The sequence below is a fragment of the Akebia trifoliata genome, chromosome 11, assembly GCF_017979445.1.
Source record: "Akebia trifoliata isolate Shusen 1 chromosome 11, ASM1797944v1, whole genome shotgun sequence".
NCBI lineage: Eukaryota > Viridiplantae > Streptophyta > Magnoliopsida > Ranunculales > Lardizabalaceae > Akebia > Akebia trifoliata.
This window is the reverse complement of record NC_141385.1, coordinates 3,357,812-3,379,126: the sequence shown is the minus strand read 5'-3', so window position 1 is coordinate 3,379,126 and position 21,315 is coordinate 3,357,812. Positions and strand designations below refer to the sequence as shown.

General features: G+C 35.5%; 2 protein-coding genes, 2 non-coding genes and 1 pseudogene across 6 annotated transcripts; 2 read left to right on the top strand and 3 right to left on the bottom strand.

Annotated features, from left to right (window-relative positions):
- Nucleotides 1-4,674: 4,674 nt before the first annotated feature.
- On the bottom strand, nt 4,675-5,139 carry LOC147390382 (putative sugar phosphate/phosphate translocator At5g05820 pseudogene; annotated as a pseudogene).
- A 2,280-nt stretch (nt 5,140-7,419) lies between these two features.
- On the top strand, nt 7,420-15,279 carry LOC147390381 (ADP-ribosylation factor GTPase-activating protein AGD5-like). Of its 3 annotated transcripts, XM_086457920.1 has the most exons (12): nt 7,420-7,614; nt 9,003-9,061; nt 9,280-9,370; nt 11,121-11,175; nt 11,284-11,374; nt 11,494-11,725; nt 12,380-12,599; nt 12,765-12,946; nt 13,689-13,955; nt 14,062-14,120; nt 14,788-14,947; nt 15,130-15,279. In XM_086457920.1, exons 1-11 carry the CDS (start codon nt 7,564-7,566, stop codon nt 14,945-14,947), a joined length of 1,467 nt encoding a protein of 488 aa, XP_086314046.1. In that variant the 5' UTR covers nt 7,420-7,563; the 3' UTR covers nt 15,130-15,279. The 3 variants fall into 3 exon arrangements, with proteins under 3 accessions (XP_086314046.1, XP_086314045.1, XP_086314047.1); XM_086457919.1 differs by lacking the exon at nt 15,130-15,279 and having other exon boundaries at nt 14,788-15,045; XM_086457921.1 differs by lacking the exons at nt 9,003-9,061; nt 15,130-15,279 and having other exon boundaries at nt 7,426-7,614; nt 14,788-15,045.
- A 1,799-nt stretch (nt 15,280-17,078) lies between these two features.
- LOC147390380 (F-box protein At1g61340-like) lies at nt 17,079-19,683 on the top strand. The gene is made up of 4 exons (XM_086457922.1): nt 17,079-17,285; nt 18,070-18,362; nt 18,446-18,520; nt 19,021-19,683. Exons 2-4 carry the CDS (start codon nt 18,117-18,119, stop codon nt 19,315-19,317), a joined length of 618 nt encoding a protein of 205 aa, XP_086314048.1. The 5' UTR covers nt 17,079-17,285; nt 18,070-18,116; the 3' UTR covers nt 19,318-19,683.
- A 1,087-nt stretch (nt 19,684-20,770) lies between these two features.
- Nucleotides 20,771-20,843, bottom strand: TRNAF-GAA (transfer RNA phenylalanine (anticodon GAA)). Its single transcript has one exon. It is a non-coding gene; the product is annotated as a tRNA-Phe (tRNA).
- A 100-nt stretch (nt 20,844-20,943) lies between these two features.
- Nucleotides 20,944-21,016, bottom strand: TRNAF-GAA (transfer RNA phenylalanine (anticodon GAA)). The gene has a single exon. It is a non-coding gene; the product is annotated as a tRNA-Phe (tRNA).
- Between the last annotated feature and the right edge of the window lie 299 nt (nt 21,017-21,315).

Below are 21,315 nucleotides of genomic sequence, written 5' to 3'. Positions count from 1 at the left end.
ACGTTAATCAAATTAATTCTGGATTCACAAGAATTCAAATTTATAGCTTAAGTAAATATTAAAATGTTGAAAATCTTAAAAAATGGGCAAATGGTAATAATTGTCATTTGTTTGTTTGGTAAGGAGTGAAGAACTTTATTGATATTTTGCCTAGAAAAAATTAAAATAGCAAGTCATGCTTCAAGGTTTTTTTTTTCCCCCATATATCCTCAAATGTATATAAAAACAAATAACCATCGCATTAGAATGTACAGTCGATGTACATTTTAATGTATTCTCCCCCTGTGATCTCAAGTTCGATTCTCACCAAGTATTAATATCAGTGGCCACAGACCGTAGGATTAAAATCCTATTTCGCAAGCCTTGTTCGAGGAAGAGGGCATAATTGGTGCGCGCAAGCTGGCCCAGATACCCTTATAATAAAATAAAATAAAAACATTTTAATGTTTCTTCAGCATTATCCTAGTAACAATTTGTCAAATCTTTGCTTATTAATAATTCTTTTTTATTTTATTTGTAACATATATCATAATAAATTTGTAACTTTATAAAATTTCCTCTTTGGTATTTTTATTTATGCATCGTGAGCTCCACATCGATCAAATAAGATTTTGGATTCTTCAATGAACAAAAAAAATCCAAAATTTAGACCCTAAGTAAATATTAGAATGTTGAAAATCTTAAAAAAATGGGTGAATGGTAAATAATGTCATTCATTTGTTGGTTAGGAGTGAAGAACTTTATTTATAGAGTGGTGATAATTTAAAGCCCCCCACCCCCCTCGACATACGCCCCATCATAATAGAACCGTAGATCATTTACCTCGGGAGACATAAGAAAAAGATTTATGATTCTATGTATCCCGATGCAAATGATCTATAGTTCTATGATGGGGGGCGTAGGTAGAGAATTAATAACTTAACACATTACTAAGTTGGTGTGATATATTTATGGTCACTCTAGTCCTGCAAACCAAGATTAAAAATGTCTCGAACCAATTTCTTTGGCAGGATCAAAATCGAACTCTCTCAACCAAACATTTCAAAACTTGAAATATTCAAAGGCAATTCAAAATGGGACGCATTCGAGAGACATCTAAAATTGATAATTATCTTTACACAACCACCCGGATATTGTCCCTTTTTTTAATGTTTTCTACAATACCATAAGATGCTGTTGAATCTTACAAAGTGGATGACATCCAAGAAATGTAAAAATAGTTGTCACTTGTAAATATTTTCCGAACACGACCCATTCAAAATATTAGATGTTTTGGAGTTAATGTTCCATATTTCAATCTCAACCGAACCCAAATGTTTCAACCGAAACAGTCTGAGATAGGTAACGTACTTCAAAATTAAAATCATGCATAGTGCTAAGAGTTGTGCTGGAGTGACCTTAAGATTGGATCTCATATCACACATCTTGACGTGAAAGTGTATGGGAGTCACAGATAATTTTCCTCATATCACTCACTTTCACGTCAGGCGTGCGATGTGATGTCCAACCTTGAGGTCACTTCAGCATTACGAGGAGACCGAGGGATATTAAATGTTGAAATCTTTCAAATATATATTTTAAGAAAATAATATATGTATTAACAATTACATTGGAGGGTAGAAGCACATTGGATATCACATTTACTATTATAAAATAAAAAAGACCATTTTACCCACGACTCTCTATGGATCCTCACAAGAAAAGATGCTTTTTTGTCCACTCCCATATAAGACCATCTTTTCTCTATTATACCCCACAACTTCTCCCTTGAATGGTTTTCATTGTAGAGCTATGAGTAAGGAAGTAAAGGCCCAAACTAAGGTTGGAGTTGGGATTGAAGTTCTATGGAGGGCTTTGGCTAAGGATTTCAGCCTTATTTTACCAAAAATAGTTCCAAAGTTAGTGAGAAATGTAGAATTAATTGAAGGAGATGGTGGCCTTGGAACTGTTATGCTTTTCAATTTTGGTTCTGGTAAGTCTAAGCAACTTAATCTCTTAGACCATTTTGTATATATTTGATTTAGATTTTATTAAGATTGTCAATAATGGATTCAATCAGACCCAAAATTTAATCCAATTCTAATCTAATAATTATGGGTCCAGACAAGGATTTCAATTCCAATGAGGCCCCGATTAAAAATCCGGTTTGATAATTAATCGGATTAGTTTTGGGTCAACCATCTCTCCATTTGATGGTGATCCGATCTAATAATGTGTTTGAAATAGGGCTGTCAATGGATCGGATAAGACTTGAAATTCAATTCATTCCAATCCGATAACTTTGGGCCTAGATCAATGTTTTAGATTCAGATAAAGATGGCTTTCGATCCGAAATTTTATTGGATGGGATTTGGATCAACCATCTCCCGATCCGATAATATGTTAGAAAGTATATAACTTATATTATACATTTGAGATATATGAAGTGAGTTTTGATAAAACCCCGATCTGACACTTATCGGATCAGTCCCGAATCCGATCCCTATGAGGATGGTCTATGTTACAAGATCATTTTCACCAAAAATCAACCCTAAACTAATCTCCATATGAGGGTTTCATTGTACCATTTAAATGTTTAACACCAATTTTTTTTGGGAACCATTTGCAGATGTAACAAATGTGACATACCAAAAGGAACAAATCGTGGAACTCGACGAGAGTCAGTATCGAATTGCGCTACAAGTAATAGAAGGGGGTCATTTGAACCTTGGTTTTACTTCATACAAGACAGTCTTCCAGTTAACTAAAGTGGGAGAGACTGAGACATTAATTGATTTCTCAGTTATATATGATAGAGAAACAGAAGAGGTTACCATGCCACAAGATACAACAAAATCAACTTTGGGTTTCATCAAGTACTTGGAAAATTATCTATTGCATGGTAATGTGTGAACTCATTCTTGATTTTGGGTTCGATTGGATGATCAAACTTGTAATATCTAGATCTCATGACATCGTTGTTGTAGCCATTCTCTCAATAAATGGAAAAAAAAAAATTAAATAAACCCAATGTTTTAAAGAATCAATGATGATGTGCAGTGTGTTTCTTTTAATTGTCGATCCCAAGCACGGATGAACAAGAAAATGCTTGTGTGACCCTTGATCCAGAGTTGGATCTTGAAATTACAAACTAAGCTTAGGGTTTCTATTTTATGTGTGTGATACAATTGCATTTAAAAAGAAATAGAGTATCATCTAAAATGTTGGAGATAACTTTTCAATGAAGAGAATATTTATGCAATTAGAAGTTCAAATCGAGACACCGAGAAAGCATCGAAACTTATAACATGTCAAGGCACTAATCATTAGGACACGGAGAAGGCAACGATGAAAAGGCAACATATATATAGAATCGATGAAAAACATTTAGTTAACTTTAATAATGGGTTTTTTTCAAATTAAGTGGAGCTTTTGTTTTTGCTTCGAAATAAGAGTGATGTACCGATGTTTCTCACCTCTCGCTCCCCCTCTCCAGATATCCACATTGGAGGGGCGGCTTAGCAGCGGCAATACGAAGCACTCGTCCCTCTACCCACGATGTATGCACCCGATGAACGAATCAATCCCAGGCCATAAAGTTAAGATGTCGGGACCCGGGATCAGAAAGGTCCCTACCGGCGGTTGGAGAAACCATAAGTCCAGCCTCATATTAGATTGACCCTTCCTCCCTTCTCGTTTCATTCATTCCTAGGCCTAGTTAAACCACTGAGCCATCTATTCCAATCATTATTTATCCAAATCAGAGTCGGCCCCAGGCCAAGTGACAGTTTCGATTCATTCACGACCAACTGGAGGAACCGAGACAAGTGATTCCTCTCCCTTCTGTTTTCCTAAGGATGCCAAGTTTATTAGTTAATGCACACATCGGGAGAGACTTCTTTTTAAATCCCCCTTTACTTGTGGACGGTCTTGAACACTTAGTAAATTTTTCTTACTTAATCCCCCTCACCCTCATCTCCATTATAATATTTTCATAAAATATCATTTTCTCACCTCTTTTTAACATAATAACAATCCATCAATGAGTTATGATCATTTGTGACGAAGAATGATGATTTGAAAATAATATAGCTATAATTTCAAATATTTTAATATACTTTTCTACTAATTTTGATAGTAATATTTATGATTTATATATCATTTTAAAATTATATATATATGGGGACGGTTCAGCAGCCCTAAAGTTTGCCAAGTTTGGTGCCAAACATTTTTTAAAATATGGGTTAGAAGCTTTGGAGTGAGCTGATTTTTTGTGAGGATGATCTCTATGATGAGGAGATCGTCCTCACCAAAAATCAGCTTATTCCAAAACTTCTAACCCCATCAAAAGTGATTTACAAAAATTGGACGGTCAACGATTCTTCAACTTGTAAACTAGGGTTAGAAGTTTCAAAATGAGCTGATTTTTTGTGAGGATGATCTCTTCACCGTAGAGATCATCCTCACAAAAAATCAGCCTATTCCAAAACTTCTAACCCCATCAAAAGTGATTTACAAAAAATGTTTGGCACCAAACTTGGCAAATTTTAGGGCTGCCGAACCGCTCCCTCTATATATATATATATATATATATGGGTCCCGTTCCCTGGCTAACGTTTTGCCCAACCGTTTACCAAACTTACTTCAACCATTCGATCTATCGCGATCTGACGGACGCGTTTTAATTCCGTCGTTTTATAAACTTATACAAATATTACAGCGCAATCCCTCATAATATATTAATATTATTGTGACGTCCCTCTTCTCTTTAAACCAAACCTCCCTCTTCACAGTCATGATGTAAGCAAACACAGCAGTGAAGAACGGTGTAGTTGCACCTATAGCCTGATTAAACGAAACAGGAAGGAATCGAAGTGAAACATTGCCACTAACAACAGAGGCGCAAAAAACAAAGCTAAGCATAGCGATCTTCATGAACTGAACACGAGATCTGATGGTCTGCATAGGAACCATCTTGAACCAAGAGATTAAAACGTAGCTGAAGAGATAACAAGCTGTCATGTGGCACATAGTGAGGAAGATCGGATACTTGAATCCATAATTGTTAAGGAGATACTTGTTGAGTAACAAAACCCCAATGTTCGAAGAGTACCAAGCCGTTACGAGCCCGATCGTGAAGAAACGGCTCGAGCTCTTCATCGTTGACTGGATCTAAATTTGGATTCTAGAGGTTTTTTTTTTCAAATCTAAAGAGATAAGAGATCGTGAGAGGAACTAAAACATCGTAGATCTGTTAAAATTGTTGTTAGGGTTTTGAGGATGAAATAAGGAGTTAAAAGGGGAGAAAACGAAGAGAGATCTAAAATTTGAGACAACCAATCATGAATTTAGACAGAAATTGAGAAGAGAGAGAGCCAGAGAGAGTTTGTAAAGTTCTCTTCGAAGAGAGATAGAACTTTCTATTCTGTTCGGTTTGGTTTAAAGAGAAGAGGGATGTCACAATAATATTAATATATTATGAGGGATTGCGCTATAATATTTGTATAAGTTTATAAAACGGCGGAATTAAAACGCGTCCGTCAGATCGCGATAGATCGAACGGTTGATATAAGTTTGGTAAACTGTTGGGCAAAACGTTAGCCAGGGAACGGGACCCTATATATATAGGGTAGCGTTATTTGGCCAACATTTTGGCAAACACATTTTTCAAAACATGGGTTAGAGGTCTTGGAATGGGCTGATTTTTGGTGAGGATGATCTCTACGGTGAGGAGATCATCATCACCAAAAATCAGCCCATTCCAAAACTTCTAACCCCATAAAAAATGGTTTACAAAAAATGGACGGTTCATGATTTTTCAACTTGTAAACTGGGGCTAGAAGTTTTGGAATGAGCTGATTTTTGGTGAGGATGATCTCCTCACTGTAGAGATCATCCTCACCAAAAATCAGCCCATTCCAAGACCTCTAACCTATGTTTTGAAAAAGTGTTTGCCAAAATGTTGTCAAACTGTTGGCCAAATAACGGGACTCATACATATATATATATATATATATATTATATATAGGGTCCCGTTCGGCACCCTAAGTTTTACCACACACTTTAACAAATGTGTTTTGTCCTACATGGGTTAGAAGTTTCGGAATGGGCTGCTTTTTGGTGAGGATGATCTCTATGGTGAGGAGATCATCCTCACCAAAAATCAGCTCATTCCAAAACTTCTAACCCCATCAAAAATGATTTACAAAAAATGGACGGTCCACAAATTTTCAACTTGTAAACATGGGGCTAAACATTTTGGAATGGGCTGATTTTTGGGGAGGATGATCTTCTAATCATAGAGATCATCCTCACAAAAAATCAGCCCATTCCAAAACTTCTAACCCATGTAGGAGAAAAAACGTTTGTTAAAGTGTGTGGTAAAACTTAGGGTGCTGAACATTTCCATATATATATATATATATATATATATGGGTCCCGTTCAGCAACAAACATTTTGAGAAACATTTTGGCAAAACATGGGTTAGAGGTTTTGGAATGAGCTGATTTTTGGTGAGAATGATCTCTACGGTGAGGAGATCATCCTTACTAAAAATCAGCCCATTCCAAAACTTCTAGTCCCAATTTACAAGTTGAAAATTTGTTGACCGTCCAGTTTTTGTTAAACCATTTTTGATGGGGTTAGAAGTTTTGGAATGGGCTGATTTTTGGTGATGATGATCTCCTCACCGTAGAGATCATCTCACCAAAAATCAGCTCATTCCAAAACCTCTAACCCATGTTTTGAAAAATGTTTTGCCAAAATGTTTGTTGCAGAACATTTCCCTATATATATATATATATATCTATATATATATATATATATATATGGGTCAGGTTCAAAGGACAACCATTTCTACACACATATAGACAACGTGTTTTGTCTTATATGGGCAAAAATGTTTGGAACGGACTGATTTTTTGTGAGGATGATCTCTGTGATGAGGAGATCATCCTTGCCAAAAATCAGCTCATTATGAAACTTCTAGACCGTCCAATTTTTGTTGAAAAATTATAGACCGTCCAATTTTTGTAAATCAATTTTGATGGGGTTACAAGTTTTGGAATGGGATGATTTTTTGCCAGGATGATCCCCTCATCACAGAGATCATCCTCACAAAAAATCAGTCCATTCCAAACATTTTTGCCCATATAAGACAAAACACGTTGTCTATATGTGTGTAGAAATGGTTGTCCTTTGAACCTGACCCTATATATATATATTTTTTTTAATATTTTAAAAATATGTAATAAGATCAATTTGAATTTCATGTCAAACTCAATAATATGACCACTTTGGAGAGAGAAAATATTAGGAAAGCGAATTTGGTTCAATCAAAGAGAGGAAGTAAACATTCACACGTGCCACAGAACATGATCAACCGAAAGTCTCCATTTTCCACGTGTCGAACCAAGACACCGAAGTAAAAAGAGTCTCAAAGACTCAAGACGCCATTTCCGTGACTGCGTCTTCTTCATTTCTCTCTCACGATTCTCATCTACAGATTCGAGAAAGAGAGAGAGAGAGAGAGAGAGGGGACTTTCTCTTCGTTCTTTGGCTCCCTCTCTCTGTATCTGGGCAGCATGAATGAGAAGGCCAACGTCTCTAAAGAGCTCAATGCCAAGCACAAAAAGGTCCCACCCCCTCCCTTTTTTTTTTTCTTATTTGTTATTATTATTTACGATTTTTTGGTTTTTATTTGAATTATTTGTGGATTTGATCTTAGCATTTAAACCTTAATTGCGCATTGGGTGCTTTTTTTACTTGACGGAACCGATCTAATATGTGATAGTAAGAACGATGTTAGGATTTGGAACTTTTAGATCCTTGAATAGGGTTCCAGTTTGGTGGTAATCCGATCGATGCATTTAGGGTTTAAATACGTTATCAAAATTATTTCTTTGTGTCTGTTTAATTGAAGCCAGAGGGAGTTTTCAAGCACGAATCTTGAAATTGGGGTTGATTTTTATAGTACGGGTTCATTTGGATCTTAATATTGTCTACCGGGACAATTGAGTATTCCAGATTCATGGGTTTATTTTAGATATTTATTGGGATTGTTGACCTTATTTGTCTATGAATTTTGTTAACATGAGCCCTAAGGGCACACGTTAAAGTGCAATTAATACACTTTGGAAATTGGAATCTAAGAGTATATTGGTAAAAAAATAATTTTTTCAAGGTTATTTTTGGTACAAAATCCAATTTTTAAGTGTTTTTATTGCACTTTAATGTGTGCCCTTAGGGCACACATTAACAAGATCCTTTGTATATTTGCCTAAGTTTACATTAGATTAGAAGATTAAGAACCTTGTGTTGGTCGGTATTGGGCCACTCTCCATCCAAGTGGTGGGTCTAGAGATGTATGACGTTGTTTACACAGATAAGGCTTTAAAGGATGAAATGGTAGAGATGAGGTGGATCCAATGCCCAACTTAAACGGAGAAGACAACCGTTATGAGTGGAAGGGTTTAAAACGAAGGAGTCTGGATTCCATGAGAGAGTTAAAAGTTCCCTCCAACTTGGTTGCCCTTGTAGCTTATTTATGGGGAAAAGTTGTACCAAATGATTGAAATACCCCTATCATCCAATGACTTCTATGTGATGTATTTCTTAGATAAAAGGCACCGAATGGGTGGTTGTACAAATTGTGATAATCTTTTAGTTATTGAACCTACGTCCTCCACCCCACGTCGATTGTGCTTTTGCCATACACTCATAACCAATCCATATGACATACATGTGGACCGATTCATTTTGCACCATCTTCAAATGCCCAATCTAAGAGTGATGCTAGTTACTTACCTTTTTGTGTAGTTTTATCCTTACCTTGTGTTGATTGGGTTTTCAATGCAAAGCTTAGTCAGTTAATCCATTTACTGTATGCTTTGTTTGAGCCAATTTCTGTTACCAATTTTGTTTAGTTGATAAAAGAGGAAAAAAAAAACCTACTCTCTCTCTCTTAATTTGTTTCTCTTGGACCTTAGATGGATTTTCATTTTGACTGTTGTGTCATTTGCAGATATTGGAGGGGCTTCTTAAGTTGCCAGAAAATAGAGAGTGCGCTGATTGCAAAAGCAAGTATGTCTTTGGGGGAAATAAAAATAATGTACATGACTGTTAAATTTTTTGCACCAGAGAAAACAATGTCAATCTTGAGATAGTAAATACTACATAAACAAACAACCACAACCAAGTGAAATTTTCTGAGATTATCCTGAAAGGCTGATCAGAACTTGTTTATTGTTGAGTGAGATTCATTCATATGGGCTGATAACATCATCTTGTTTCCTATGCAGAGGTCCAAGATGGGCTAGTGTAAATCTGGGAATCTTCATATGCATGCAATGTTCTGGAATCCACAGAAGTCTTGGGGTACACATATCAAAGGTGATATTTTATTTTTGAGTTGCATTCTTTATATAAATGTCAATATGATGGAATCCAAAAAATGTTTTGCTTTTGAGTCGCATTATTAATATGATGGAATATCATGTATAGGTTGATTTAGTTGATTGGGCCTGTTAAAATTTTTAGGGCTTGTTTGAGCATGCATAAATTGCACAAATAGAATGACAAACAGGAGCTTGCTTCAAAATGCATATATGGCACAAATAGAATGGCAGACAAGATATAAATTTCTATACCCAATTGAATGGCAGGTGAGATATAAATTTCTGACTGTGTTACCTTCACTAGTTTAACTACTGTCAGAAGCTGCAACGCACTGTACTAGTGAATTTTGTTTTTTAACGATAAAATGATTTCATTGCACCAATGAATTACAAGAGGACATGCTCACATGGCAGCCCAAAAGCATACACGTTCCCACCTAAAATGGATGACGTAATGATCTACATGACCAGACACGCAAGGCTTTTTGTTAGTACTGGTTGTTCGTCTTGATCACTGAGCTTTCTCCTTTCATTATTAATAAAAATTAAATATACCTCTAAAATTTCCCACCTTGGGAAAAAAAAAACTCTCCTTGAAGAAAACCCTTTTGAATTTGTCATGGGCCTTTGACCACAAGAACAGTAGAGCTTTGATATCCAAAATCACAGCAGGAATCTCCTTTTCCTTACCTTCAAAGGCTCTAGTGTTCATATTCCCTAGTTCCAAATTTTCCCTCCAAATTGCAAATGGAAAGAGACTCCATAAGATCCTTCCTTTAGCATTAAATGCATTGCAATACCAGCTATGGAAAAGATCAATACAAAACGGGGCAAACTCCAATATATTTGTGAAAGCTAGTGGAAATGGGACCAAATGACACTTGTGAAGGAGCAATGAAGGAGATGATTCATAGATTTGACATTTTTTTTGCATATTAAACAATGGTTATAAATGATTTTACCTCGGAGGATTAGGTTATCATTGTCAAACTCTTATCAAAAGAAGCCATCCAAACAAAAAAGGCAACTTTGGATGGCACTTTTGATCCTCATATTTCCAATGGATGCACAATTTTGATCTCTGGTATGAGGCTTTGGTTGACATTAGGAAAAACCCTCCTTCTTCTAGGAGCTTTCAGCATTGAAAACCCTCTTATTTAAGGAGCTTCCAGCCTTGAATCTTATCCCAAATGTCAGGGCTGGCAGCATGAAATCTATTTTGCTATGTATGTGTGATGCATCGATTTGTAAGTTATAGTTTGAGAATTTCCGATTTGGTGTGCAATGAAATTTGTTCCTTTAAACTTGTGGCTTGTGTTTACTTGCTAGTCCATATTTTGATAGTGAGGCAGAGAAATAAGGTTTCTTCCTTTTTAAACTCATTCACATAAATGTCCATGTGTTCTATAATTGTACTCTTAATTCTTACATTACATATACATTGTCATTTTATACTGCATGTTCTGGAGAAAATAGACTTATATGAATTCCTCTCATTCTTATTTTTGTTACCTGTGGAATCTGGCTCCTCAGGAAAAAATTTCCCTAGAACCCAAGTTTATGTTCTAAAAAAAGTATACATATATAAAAAATAAAAATAGAAAATCTCGTTTTATGTTGTAGGTTTTTCTTTATACCTGAAAATTCCGTTCCTCTCAATTCACATGGGAAGTTATAATTACCCTAGTGGCCAGTTACAATCTGCAACATGCCCCTTCTGATTTTTACTTGGATAAATGCTGTAGGTGAGGTCTGCAGCACTGGATACATGGCTTCCAGAGCAGGTTGCATTTATTCAATGTAAGCTTGTAGATTCTTTCTTAGACTTTTGTTATTGATGTCAAATCTACGCCTAATTTGCAAGCAACCTGCTTCATTTTTGACAATTTGGTTGTGGTTGCATTGCAGCAATGGGGAATGAGAAGTCAAACAGCTACTGGGAAGCAGAGCTACCCCCAAATTATGACCGAGTTGGGATTGAGAACTTTATCCGTGCAAAGTATGTTTCCTAGAATGCTCATTAATCAGTAGATTTTGTTATCCTTTTTTTGTTCTTCCTGATTACAGGCTTTAGGTTTTGTGCTATGTTTTTTTTACTAATTAACGTGGTTTTGTCAGGTATGAAGAGAAAAGATGGATTCCGAGGGAAGGAAAGACGAAATCACCTTCAAAAGTACGGGAAGGGAAGGTTTCTGTATATAAGCATGGATCTGGCGATAGAAGTGGTAGTGGATTAACAAACAGCACTGAACATTATTCTGAGGGGAGGAACATCCCATCACCTGCAACAAAGAGTGGTACCCATGCTGCAAAAACCAGTATTCCCTTGGCTCCTAAAGTATCTGACCAGGTAAATTAATTTATATGTTAGTCTTTTATCTACTTGGATTCAGTTTGGTGTTCTCCTCTTTTTCAACACAGCTTCAGCATGGATTTCATTATCTAATACAGTTTTTGTTTTTCTTTCTCCAATATGTACTTCACTTGAAGCATGTAAAAGAAGTCTTCATGTGAATTTTTTGTTTTGTTTTATAATTCATAATGTATAATAAATGCTAATCAATACCTTGAAATGACAGAGGAAAAAGTAAAACTTAAAAAATCGAGTGTCGCATTAGAACCCATTTAGTGTCGGAATCTGTCATGGGCACTCCACCATGTTAGAAGAGTCCATGCTACTAGACTAAATGACTTGATCAAATTGAGAATTTAATGCTAGGAAGAAACCATTAGTTACACATAAAAATACTCAAGTGCTTCCATAGTGATATGGTTTTTTTGCTACATCCAACTACTATAATAGGTTAGGCATATATAGGCCTTGTGTCATACAGAAGTTACTAATCGTAATTTTTGTAAACCTACTTCATATTTTATAGGGATGGACTTAGTTTCCCTGCCAAGCTTTGTTTGTATGAGATTTACTTCCTCTAGTTACCCACTTTACTTTCCCTATTTAGGATTTAAAGAATCTGACATCTGACTTGTTTTTCCTGATAAACAGCTCTCTCCTACTCCAAAACCGGCAGCAGTTGTGCATACTCCAGGGTCTGTTGCACTGAAGGTTGAATCAACGACAAAGGCAACTAATGCTACACCAGTTGCCTCACCTCCAAAAGTTGATTTTGCTACTGATCTTTTCAATATGCTCTCTGTGGATGGTCCGAGTGAAAATGGTTCAGAGACTCCTTCCCTTGATGATGATGCTTGGGCAGGATTCCAGTGTGAGTGTTTCTTTGCCAATCGGCAGCATCATATGTAATCATTGCTAGATTTGATGCTTTTGTTTGCTAACATTTTCCTTGTGAGAGGGTTCTTAGTTTTAGTTGGTGCAATTACATTAATTTTACTCCATTGTTTCCATCGACTTTGAACTTCGAAATTTACAGCTGCAGAATCCGCATCTTCAACAGAGAAAGAAGATGGTCACACAAAGCCAGTTGAAAGTAGGACCCAATCCACATCTGGACTTGAGGATTTATTTATGGATACTCCATCACTCACACCAACTCCAGTTTCAGAGAAACCTCAGAAAGATGTAAAAAGCGACATCATGAGCCTATTTGAAAAGGTATATGCCGTAGAACCATCTTATGTATGTCTGTGAACTGGTTACTATGAATGGATGGATCCTAGTCAAATGAAGTGACCTGCAGCATTGAACAGTGAACACTAACAATGCCATTCTAGTAAACTTGATCCTAGTCATTTGTTAGTGTCAGTGTGTTGAAAAACTCGCTGCCTTTCTTGTAAACTTGAAATTTTGTAGGCAGTCCTAGTATAGTATAAATGCTGATTGTATCATAAAGCAACTCGTTTGTTTTTTTCTTTGCTTGAGATGACTAGCTTTGACCTTGATTTCAGGTTCCAAACTTTATTTTTCTTGTGAAGTGGAATTTTTTTCTAACCCAGTCCCGTTGAAATTGGACTTGGAAAACCTATTTGGAGTTGAATTTAGTGGATAGTGTGTGCATTTATGGTGTTTGTGAGGTGCACCAAGTTTGGTGCACATTTTTTACCCTAAAATTCGTTTAGGAATTCTCAATTAAGTAAATTTATAGTGTATGGGCTTGCTTTGATGAGTTGTGCCAAGTCTAGGGCCCCTAACAAAGCTGAGTTTTATCTGTAATAGTAGTATATATTACTATTGAGATTATTGTTACCATTTGCCAATATGGTTAATATTTTGTTGTATTAATTTACATTTTTAGGCCCAATAACTGAAATGGTTATAATAATTATTTTATTAATTTTTGTTGCCTGGTTTGGAAAAGAGTTATGTTTCTTATGTTATAGTGTATGATATGGTGCAGTCCAATATGGTCTCGCCATTTTCCATCCGCCAACAGCAACTTGCTATACTGGCTCAGCAACAGTCTCTTCTCATGGCTGCTGCAGCTAAGTCCACTGCCGCCGGGGTCTCAACAATTCCTATCAATACCCAACAGCACCCAGGCTCCAACGGTGCCCATGTACTCATGGGCAGCTTGCCGACTCAAAACTGCCCAAACCTCGGATATCAGTTCCCTGGCATGATCATGCCTGTAACGGGTCAGAGTGAACTACAGAAATATATGCAGGTGATTTCTCTTAAAATGCCAAAATCAAACATGGGGTACTCTTACTTTGATCCAGAATGCATCAAATGAAACTTCATCTTATTTACAAATTTTTCTTGTGCACCAGACGGGAAATGTCAGACCATCACATATATCAGGGGAATCTGTTTCTTTGCCAACATCTAGGTAATTCTATGAATTTAGTTCTGCTTGCATCTCCACTCTTATAATAAAATAGCTTGCACATTTTATAAAAGAATGAAACTATTATACAATTAAAAAGGATGCTTCCCCAAAGATGGCAAATTGGCAAGAAAATCTGCTAAACAGATTTGTAGCATAGGTGAGGATGTTGATATGGATGAGTGGAAAGATTAGGAAAGATAAAATTAAAAACGAATGCATTCATGAAAAATGTAGTAGTCGCTCCAATGTGTGATATACTTGAGCAAGTCAAGTGAGATGAACATATTCAACTAAGGTCGACTACAGTCACAGTCAAAAGAAATATCAAATTGAAAATTGAAAATCCTAAAAGAGAGAGGAAGACCCAAAAGAACTTGGATGAAGATAGTGAAATATATGAACTCGCTTTTAATAGAAAAAGGGTTAAGTGGAATGAAGAAACAGAATCATTTAGCCAACTCTGAATCTTTTGAGATACGACTTTGTTGTTGTTGTCATACTAGTAGCATTAAACCTGAAACCATCACCCTACGCATGTTTGTGATATTTAGAATTTATTAATGTCAATTATTTAATATTGTTGGAAAAGCTATGATAAACATTTCAGTTCTAATATACACTAACGTCATCTTATTTATGATATGTGGCATTATTTTCCAATTTACAGCGTGTACACTATTGGGGAAGTTGCTCCAACCAACAGTGTAAGCACCAGCGGAGTCAGTAGGCCTCCTTCAACATCCTCTGTTTCTTCTATCACGCCAACCCAATCCGTGCAAGATTTCGATTTCTCATCATTAACACAAGGGATGTTCTCAAAACCATAGGTGATCGCCAACATAATGGAGTAAACAGATATTTGATGTCTTACTGTACCGGACTAGTTATTTTACGGAAATCTAGCACTTGTGGGATTTCTCCTGCATTTGGGGTGGTTGTAAGCTCTTTGTAGATTCAGCTTCAGTTTTTTTTTTTTTTTTAATCCTGGCTTCATTTGTATGATTATTAGGTGCACTGGAGTAATAAAGCTGGGTTTGAGGTTCTATCGTGAGAGAGGATGGAAATATGCATTTTCCCATTTTTCAAAGTTATTATTATCATTATTATTATTATTATTATTATTTTTTTTTTTTTGCTTAGTCAAAGATTAATTATATTGTGAAATTCATCTTTAAAAAAAAAAAAAAAACAAAACCATTGGGCAACGCATATTCTTGTTTAGAAGTGGAAAATTGTATATCCTCGAGCCTCTCTCATGCTAAACCATGTACCTCTCCAATGCTTTATCTCAAAAAATTGTCATTGGTATGTTTTGGTAATTTGATAAATAAATAAAAAAAATACTTTTTTATTTGTTTGAATGGCAATTTGGTCAAAAGAAAATTTAAAATATATCTTTTATAACCTAAAGTCACTTTAGCAAATTATGACATAATAAAATTAATGTCAAATATAACATCGGTTTTAGTAAATGTTATACTTGAGAAGTACTTAATGAACCAGATGGAGGGATTTTCAATTCCACTCATGACTAAAATCTAATATGTTTCGACCAATAAATAAATAAAAATGAATCTGATTGAGGGATTTCTTTCTAAACTCAACCCTAATTTTTTCGGTTTTTCGTAGAGAACCTTTTCTTTTTTAATGCCCCCACCTCCCTTTCAATTGTTGAGATCCATGATTTAAGAAAGTTCAAATTATTGAAATAAGCCTTTGTTTGCATTAATTAATATAATTGACTTTCTACAACTATCTCGAGATCAACTATTCAAATTGTTGAGATCAACCTTTTACAATCATCAATCTCGTTATCTCAACATGAATCATCAAGATCAATGATTCTAATTGTCAAGATCAACGATTTGAGTTCATCATCTTATTAGGGTGAGGGAGCATTAAGAAAGAAGGATTTTACTAACTAGGTTGTTCAGAAGTTAAATTCCTAGAACTGAGGATGCGTTTGGAAAGACATCCCTATCACGATGGATTAAGTAATTTTTCCAAAAAACCAAATTCTAAGCAAACATATCTCCCAGGTCCTAAAGCTTTTATCCAATTCTATGATCATTGGTCAACTTAAGTCGTTAGTATTAGGTTATGTTTGATAACAAATTCAAATTTTAGAAATTTCATCCAGCGTCTCTCATCGTTGATCAAAACTTCTTAATTTCGATTCTAAAATCTGAAATTTAAAACATAACAAACGAAAATAAAATTCCTAAAGTCAAAATTTTAAAGATGGACCACCTCCATTTAAAAGTTTAAATTAAAGACAATTCTCTATATTAGGGATTAGACATGATAGAAATTGAACTTCATTGAAATTCTTGAGATGATTATATTATGAGTGTCAATGGGTACCCATTTAACGAATCAAAAAGGAAAAGTAATCAAGAATTAAAAACATTTTAAAGAGAATTTTTTTATTATTGTTTCAATTTCTCATTCCATCACTTTAAGAATCCAAATTGGAAGTGATTCCATTGGATTCATTTAGTAATTCTAGTTCTAGTTCTTTTAGGAATCGAACAGTAATCGATCCATTGACACCCCTACATTAGTTTAAAATCTAATCTAGAATGAAAAATCATCAATTTATCTCTGTTCTCTACATCTTTAAAAATGTAGTTTTCCATTTCAGTGTGTTATAATAAATTTTGGTGTCCAACCATCCTCCATAACCACGAGGTCCATTAGCCGCCCAAAATGACCAACTTACTATACACGAACTTTCATTTGAAAATCTCTGTCTTCGATTAGTGACACGTGTCCCATCTTCCAACGGCTCTTTAAGCAAATTAAAATTGAAATTTTTTACCGAGACCACGAAAAAAAAAGCGCGTAAGAACAAATACACGTGTACACATATCATTCGTGTGTACACCACGTATCTCGTTTTTATTGGATAACAAAGTGAATGAAAGCTCACACCAAGCCCGCAAATTTCGAAACGAACGCGCATTGTTGAGGTGTTTGGAGAAACCGCGTAGATATATTTGGTAGATTTATAAAAATAGAATTTTGTTTCAAATCTGTAACTGAGGTTTTAGTTTCACTTCGAAAGGGTTTTACAGAGTTTGTAGTGTTGAGATTATTGCAAGTTCAACAAGAATTTGAGAGTTTTGTTCATTTTCTGAGAGAAACTTCGTGGGTGTTCATCAGGTATGGATGTAGGATTGATGTTAATCTTTTCTTTGGTAGTTTATAGATGTGAATTGGTTTTTATTTAATTTTGATGTTGGGGTTTGAATCTGTGATCTGTAGATGGTTTTAGAGTTTAATGTGTTTTTTTTTTTCCTGTGATTTTCCCCTTTTCTAATCTCTCAAGTTAGGGTTTTGATGAAATTTGTCGGTTTTTGTTTATTTATGTTGTTGGGTGAAATTTTGAAATAAAAAAAAAACGTGATTTTTAGAACTGCTCCTTGTTGAGTTTTGAAATGGGGTTGGGTATGTGTTTCATAGTCTGTGGGTTTTTTTTTTTTTTTTTAATCTTGAAAAGGAAGGGTTTTGGTTCTGTTACTGCTTGTGAGAAAACTTTGAATAAAAATGTGATTGAAGTTGTTCTTTTTTCAATTTTGATGAATGGGGATGATTTTATAATTTAATCTGTACTTTTTCTTTTCTTACTTTGTTTTCTCCAATTTCCCTTTCTATACATGAATTTGGAGTTTTGATTCTGCTACTTTGATCAAATGAGACTTTTGTTTTTTTGGAAGGTCTACAGTTCTATTTCTGTTACTGCGTGCAACTAAGATTGAAAGATGTGGTTTTTATTTTATTGTCCTTGTGAAATTAGGGTTTCTTATTGTTAGAATGAAGGATTAGGTTCCTGTTTTTTGTGGATTTTATAGCTACATTAATTTGGAATTTAAATGTTCAACTCCCTAATCTATTGTAGTTCTTATACTTAATGCCTAATCTATTGTAATTCTTATACTTAATGCAGAACTTTGAAGACTACCTGTTTTTGTATAGTCTGAAAATAGCAGTAGAATGGCATTGGAGAAGAATTGCAATACTAAGTTGAAGTGTGCTGGTTTGAATACTTCGGATGTCGATGCAGCTGATGAAGAATTAGGTGTTGTTCGTTTTACAGGAGCAATGGGGAAGAAAAGAATTCTCATGTCGAACTATAAACGGCTACATGGTTCTTCTCTTAGAACTCCTAAGAAGAAGTCATACAGTGCAAGATTGAACTCAAAGGGATCAATATTGGAAGCTCTGCCCCAAGATATCTTGGTGAGTTTTGTAAGCAAGAAGCCTATGCTGAATGTGTTTTATTTGAAGAATTGCAGCTTAATAATTCTTGGGTTTCTTTGCAGGTAAGGATATTATGTGGTGTAGAGCATGAAGATCTTGATCAACTTTTCCAAGTTTCAAAATCACTCCGAGAAGCTGTAAGTTGAAAATCTACAAAACCCATTTAAATGTTAAACATATTAATATTTTTTTTCCCGTCGTAAATGGGTGTAATAGGTCCCATAAAGACTTTGCATACCCATCGATGCAAAAATACAATTAAGAAATGGTGAGTTGGAGCTGGCTCCAGCTTCCTGCCTAAACCAAGTAAATGGACGTTTGGGCACTGACCTAGGGGTGTGTGTGTGTCTCACACCAGTCTTATAGGCTAAGGTGTCAGTGTTGATTTGTTTGCCCATGAGGGAGACCCTGGCAAAGCTTCACCTTTGATGTGATCGAAGTAAGGCAAAGTCACCTATGGGTCGAATATTTCTTGACCTCCAAACCTTAGACTTCCGGACTCCCCTTTTTCGGCTAGAAATGGCTTTCATAGGTTTTACCCCATGGGGTGACCATAACTCATCCACGTATTTAGTTCATTTTGTACTATTTATCGTGAAACCTAGTTTTGATTCATCTTTATTGTTTTCCCTTTCAGACATTGATTGCCAAGAATTGGCACTTCGCATTTTGCACCCCATCGTCAAAAACCTCTTGTTTGAGACCTTTCAGTGATCTCGATGATGAAAGCAAGTTAGATATTAAGGATGCTCCAAAACAACAAAGACGTAACAGATCACAACAAATGAGCGGGAAGAGACTTGCTGACATCACCATTGCCTTGTTCCATTCTCCTGAGGGAGAACAATGGTCAAGGAGAGAAAGGTGCCACCTCAGTGAGGTAAATTATGTGTGCAATAATACCACAGACGTAGGATCAAACCTTCACACTTAAATCTATCCACACACAAAAAACACAATGGTCAAGGAGAAGATCGTTCATAGAGATAAAGATACCACTTTTGTGAATTGTGATATTCACTTTCTTGTGAGTATTCTTATTTATTTGTTGTTTTATTGTTGTACTTAAGTTCTGATCGATGTGATGTCCGGTGATTAGATTTTTGTCACCAGTAGTGTATGTAAAAAAATCTGTACAAATCATTCTTCAATTCTTTCATTGAAGATTTCTCTCCCAATGTATATGTATCCATCATGGAAGAGATTGGGTATTTCCTTCTTTTCTGTTTTGATGTAGCACGAAGACGTACAGGTGGATTTAAGTAATCAGTATTCTAATAAAAGTATTTGTTTTGTCCAATATGAATGTTTGTTTGATTCTTGTGCTTTCTTTCTTTTTTCCTGGATAAAACAAGCAAAACAAAGTTGTTTCACCCATTTCTATTGTACTTAGCTTCATTAGAAGGGGCTAATGTACAACGATGGTGTTGGGACCGAAGAAACACATGTCAACCTGAACCATTGAGTTATTCAATGGCCTTGGAATGTTTTGGATTGTTTAGGTTGAGACCATGTCGGATCTTCTCCCAATTGAACATTGCCTCGAGGGTTGCTTGCAATAAAGCCACGGTAAAGCAAATTGAATGGAGGAACATGATTGTTAAGACCCCAAATTGTTTTGCTACGGCTACTACGATGATGACAAGAATACCTTATAATCGGAGGTTCAATATATTATACAATGAGGTTTCATGGCTGAAAAACCTTAATAAGATTCTCTTTGGTGTCTACTCTGCATTCAAGGTGAACCCTACTTTTGATGTCAAACAGCTCAAAATTTATGAGACTTCAAACAGTATGGATTTTTTAACTTCGGCTTTTTGTTAGATTAGAAATATAAGAATTGGTTGATGTCCTATAAGAGCTTTCCTAGTATTCAACTTTAATTGTTTTTAAAAAAATTTAGATTGAAGGTTTTGAAAGAGTGAGAGCAAGACCAAAAGGATTATGAATTGATATGATGAAAGCAGATATGAGCACTCATTCAATAACAAAATACTTCGTTCTAAATAAAGTGGAATGGAGGAATATGATTCATCTAATCTAGATCCCCAATTCATGATGAGGACGAGTCAAAATTAACAAGGTGTGGTGACCAAGACCACACCTCAGGAATGGAGGTCTTGAGTTCAAATCCCCCCTCTTGCCATGCAGCCAATTTAAATCTCGTCCAATACGTTTGATTTGTCTATCCATCCCGTTGGTGGACGATACCAAGACATATCGGACGAGTTGTCTCGGTCTCGGATGAGATTTAAAACCATGATCATGTGAGCTCCAATGTACAACAAGACCCCTCCTGGTATGAACCTGCTGAGCCCTTTCGGGTTGGGGGAGAATAATTTTTTTTAAGAAGTAATTATAGGAGATAAAAAAAAATAAGGAAATGCGGTGAGCGTGGATCGAACACGCGACCTTCAGATCTTCAGTCTGACGCTCTCCCAACTGAGCTATCCCCGCTTTGTGTACAAGAACTCCACCAAAAATATAATCACTTAAGTAATATGCTATTATTGCAATTTAACTTCATTCAAAAGGACTGGATTAAAAATATGAAAAATGCGGTGAGCGTGGATCGAACACGCGACCTTCAGATCTTCAGTCTGACGCTCTCCCAACTGAGCTATCCCCGCTTTGTGTTCAATAATTTCACCAACAATAAAATCACTTAAGTAATATGTTATTATTAACATATCATAAACTAATTTTGTTATTTTTAACTGCAATTTGACTTCATTCAAAAGAACAGGATTATAGAAAATATTGACAAGGTGTACAAATTTTTTTTTCAGAAATAAAATCATTTCCATTATAAATCTCTAGGTGTGCTGCTTAACAGGATGATCAACACCATCTATCACGATTCACAACTCATGATAGTCAACCCAAAAAAAGAAAAAAAAAAACTCGTTTTTTCTCAGACCCCCCCCCC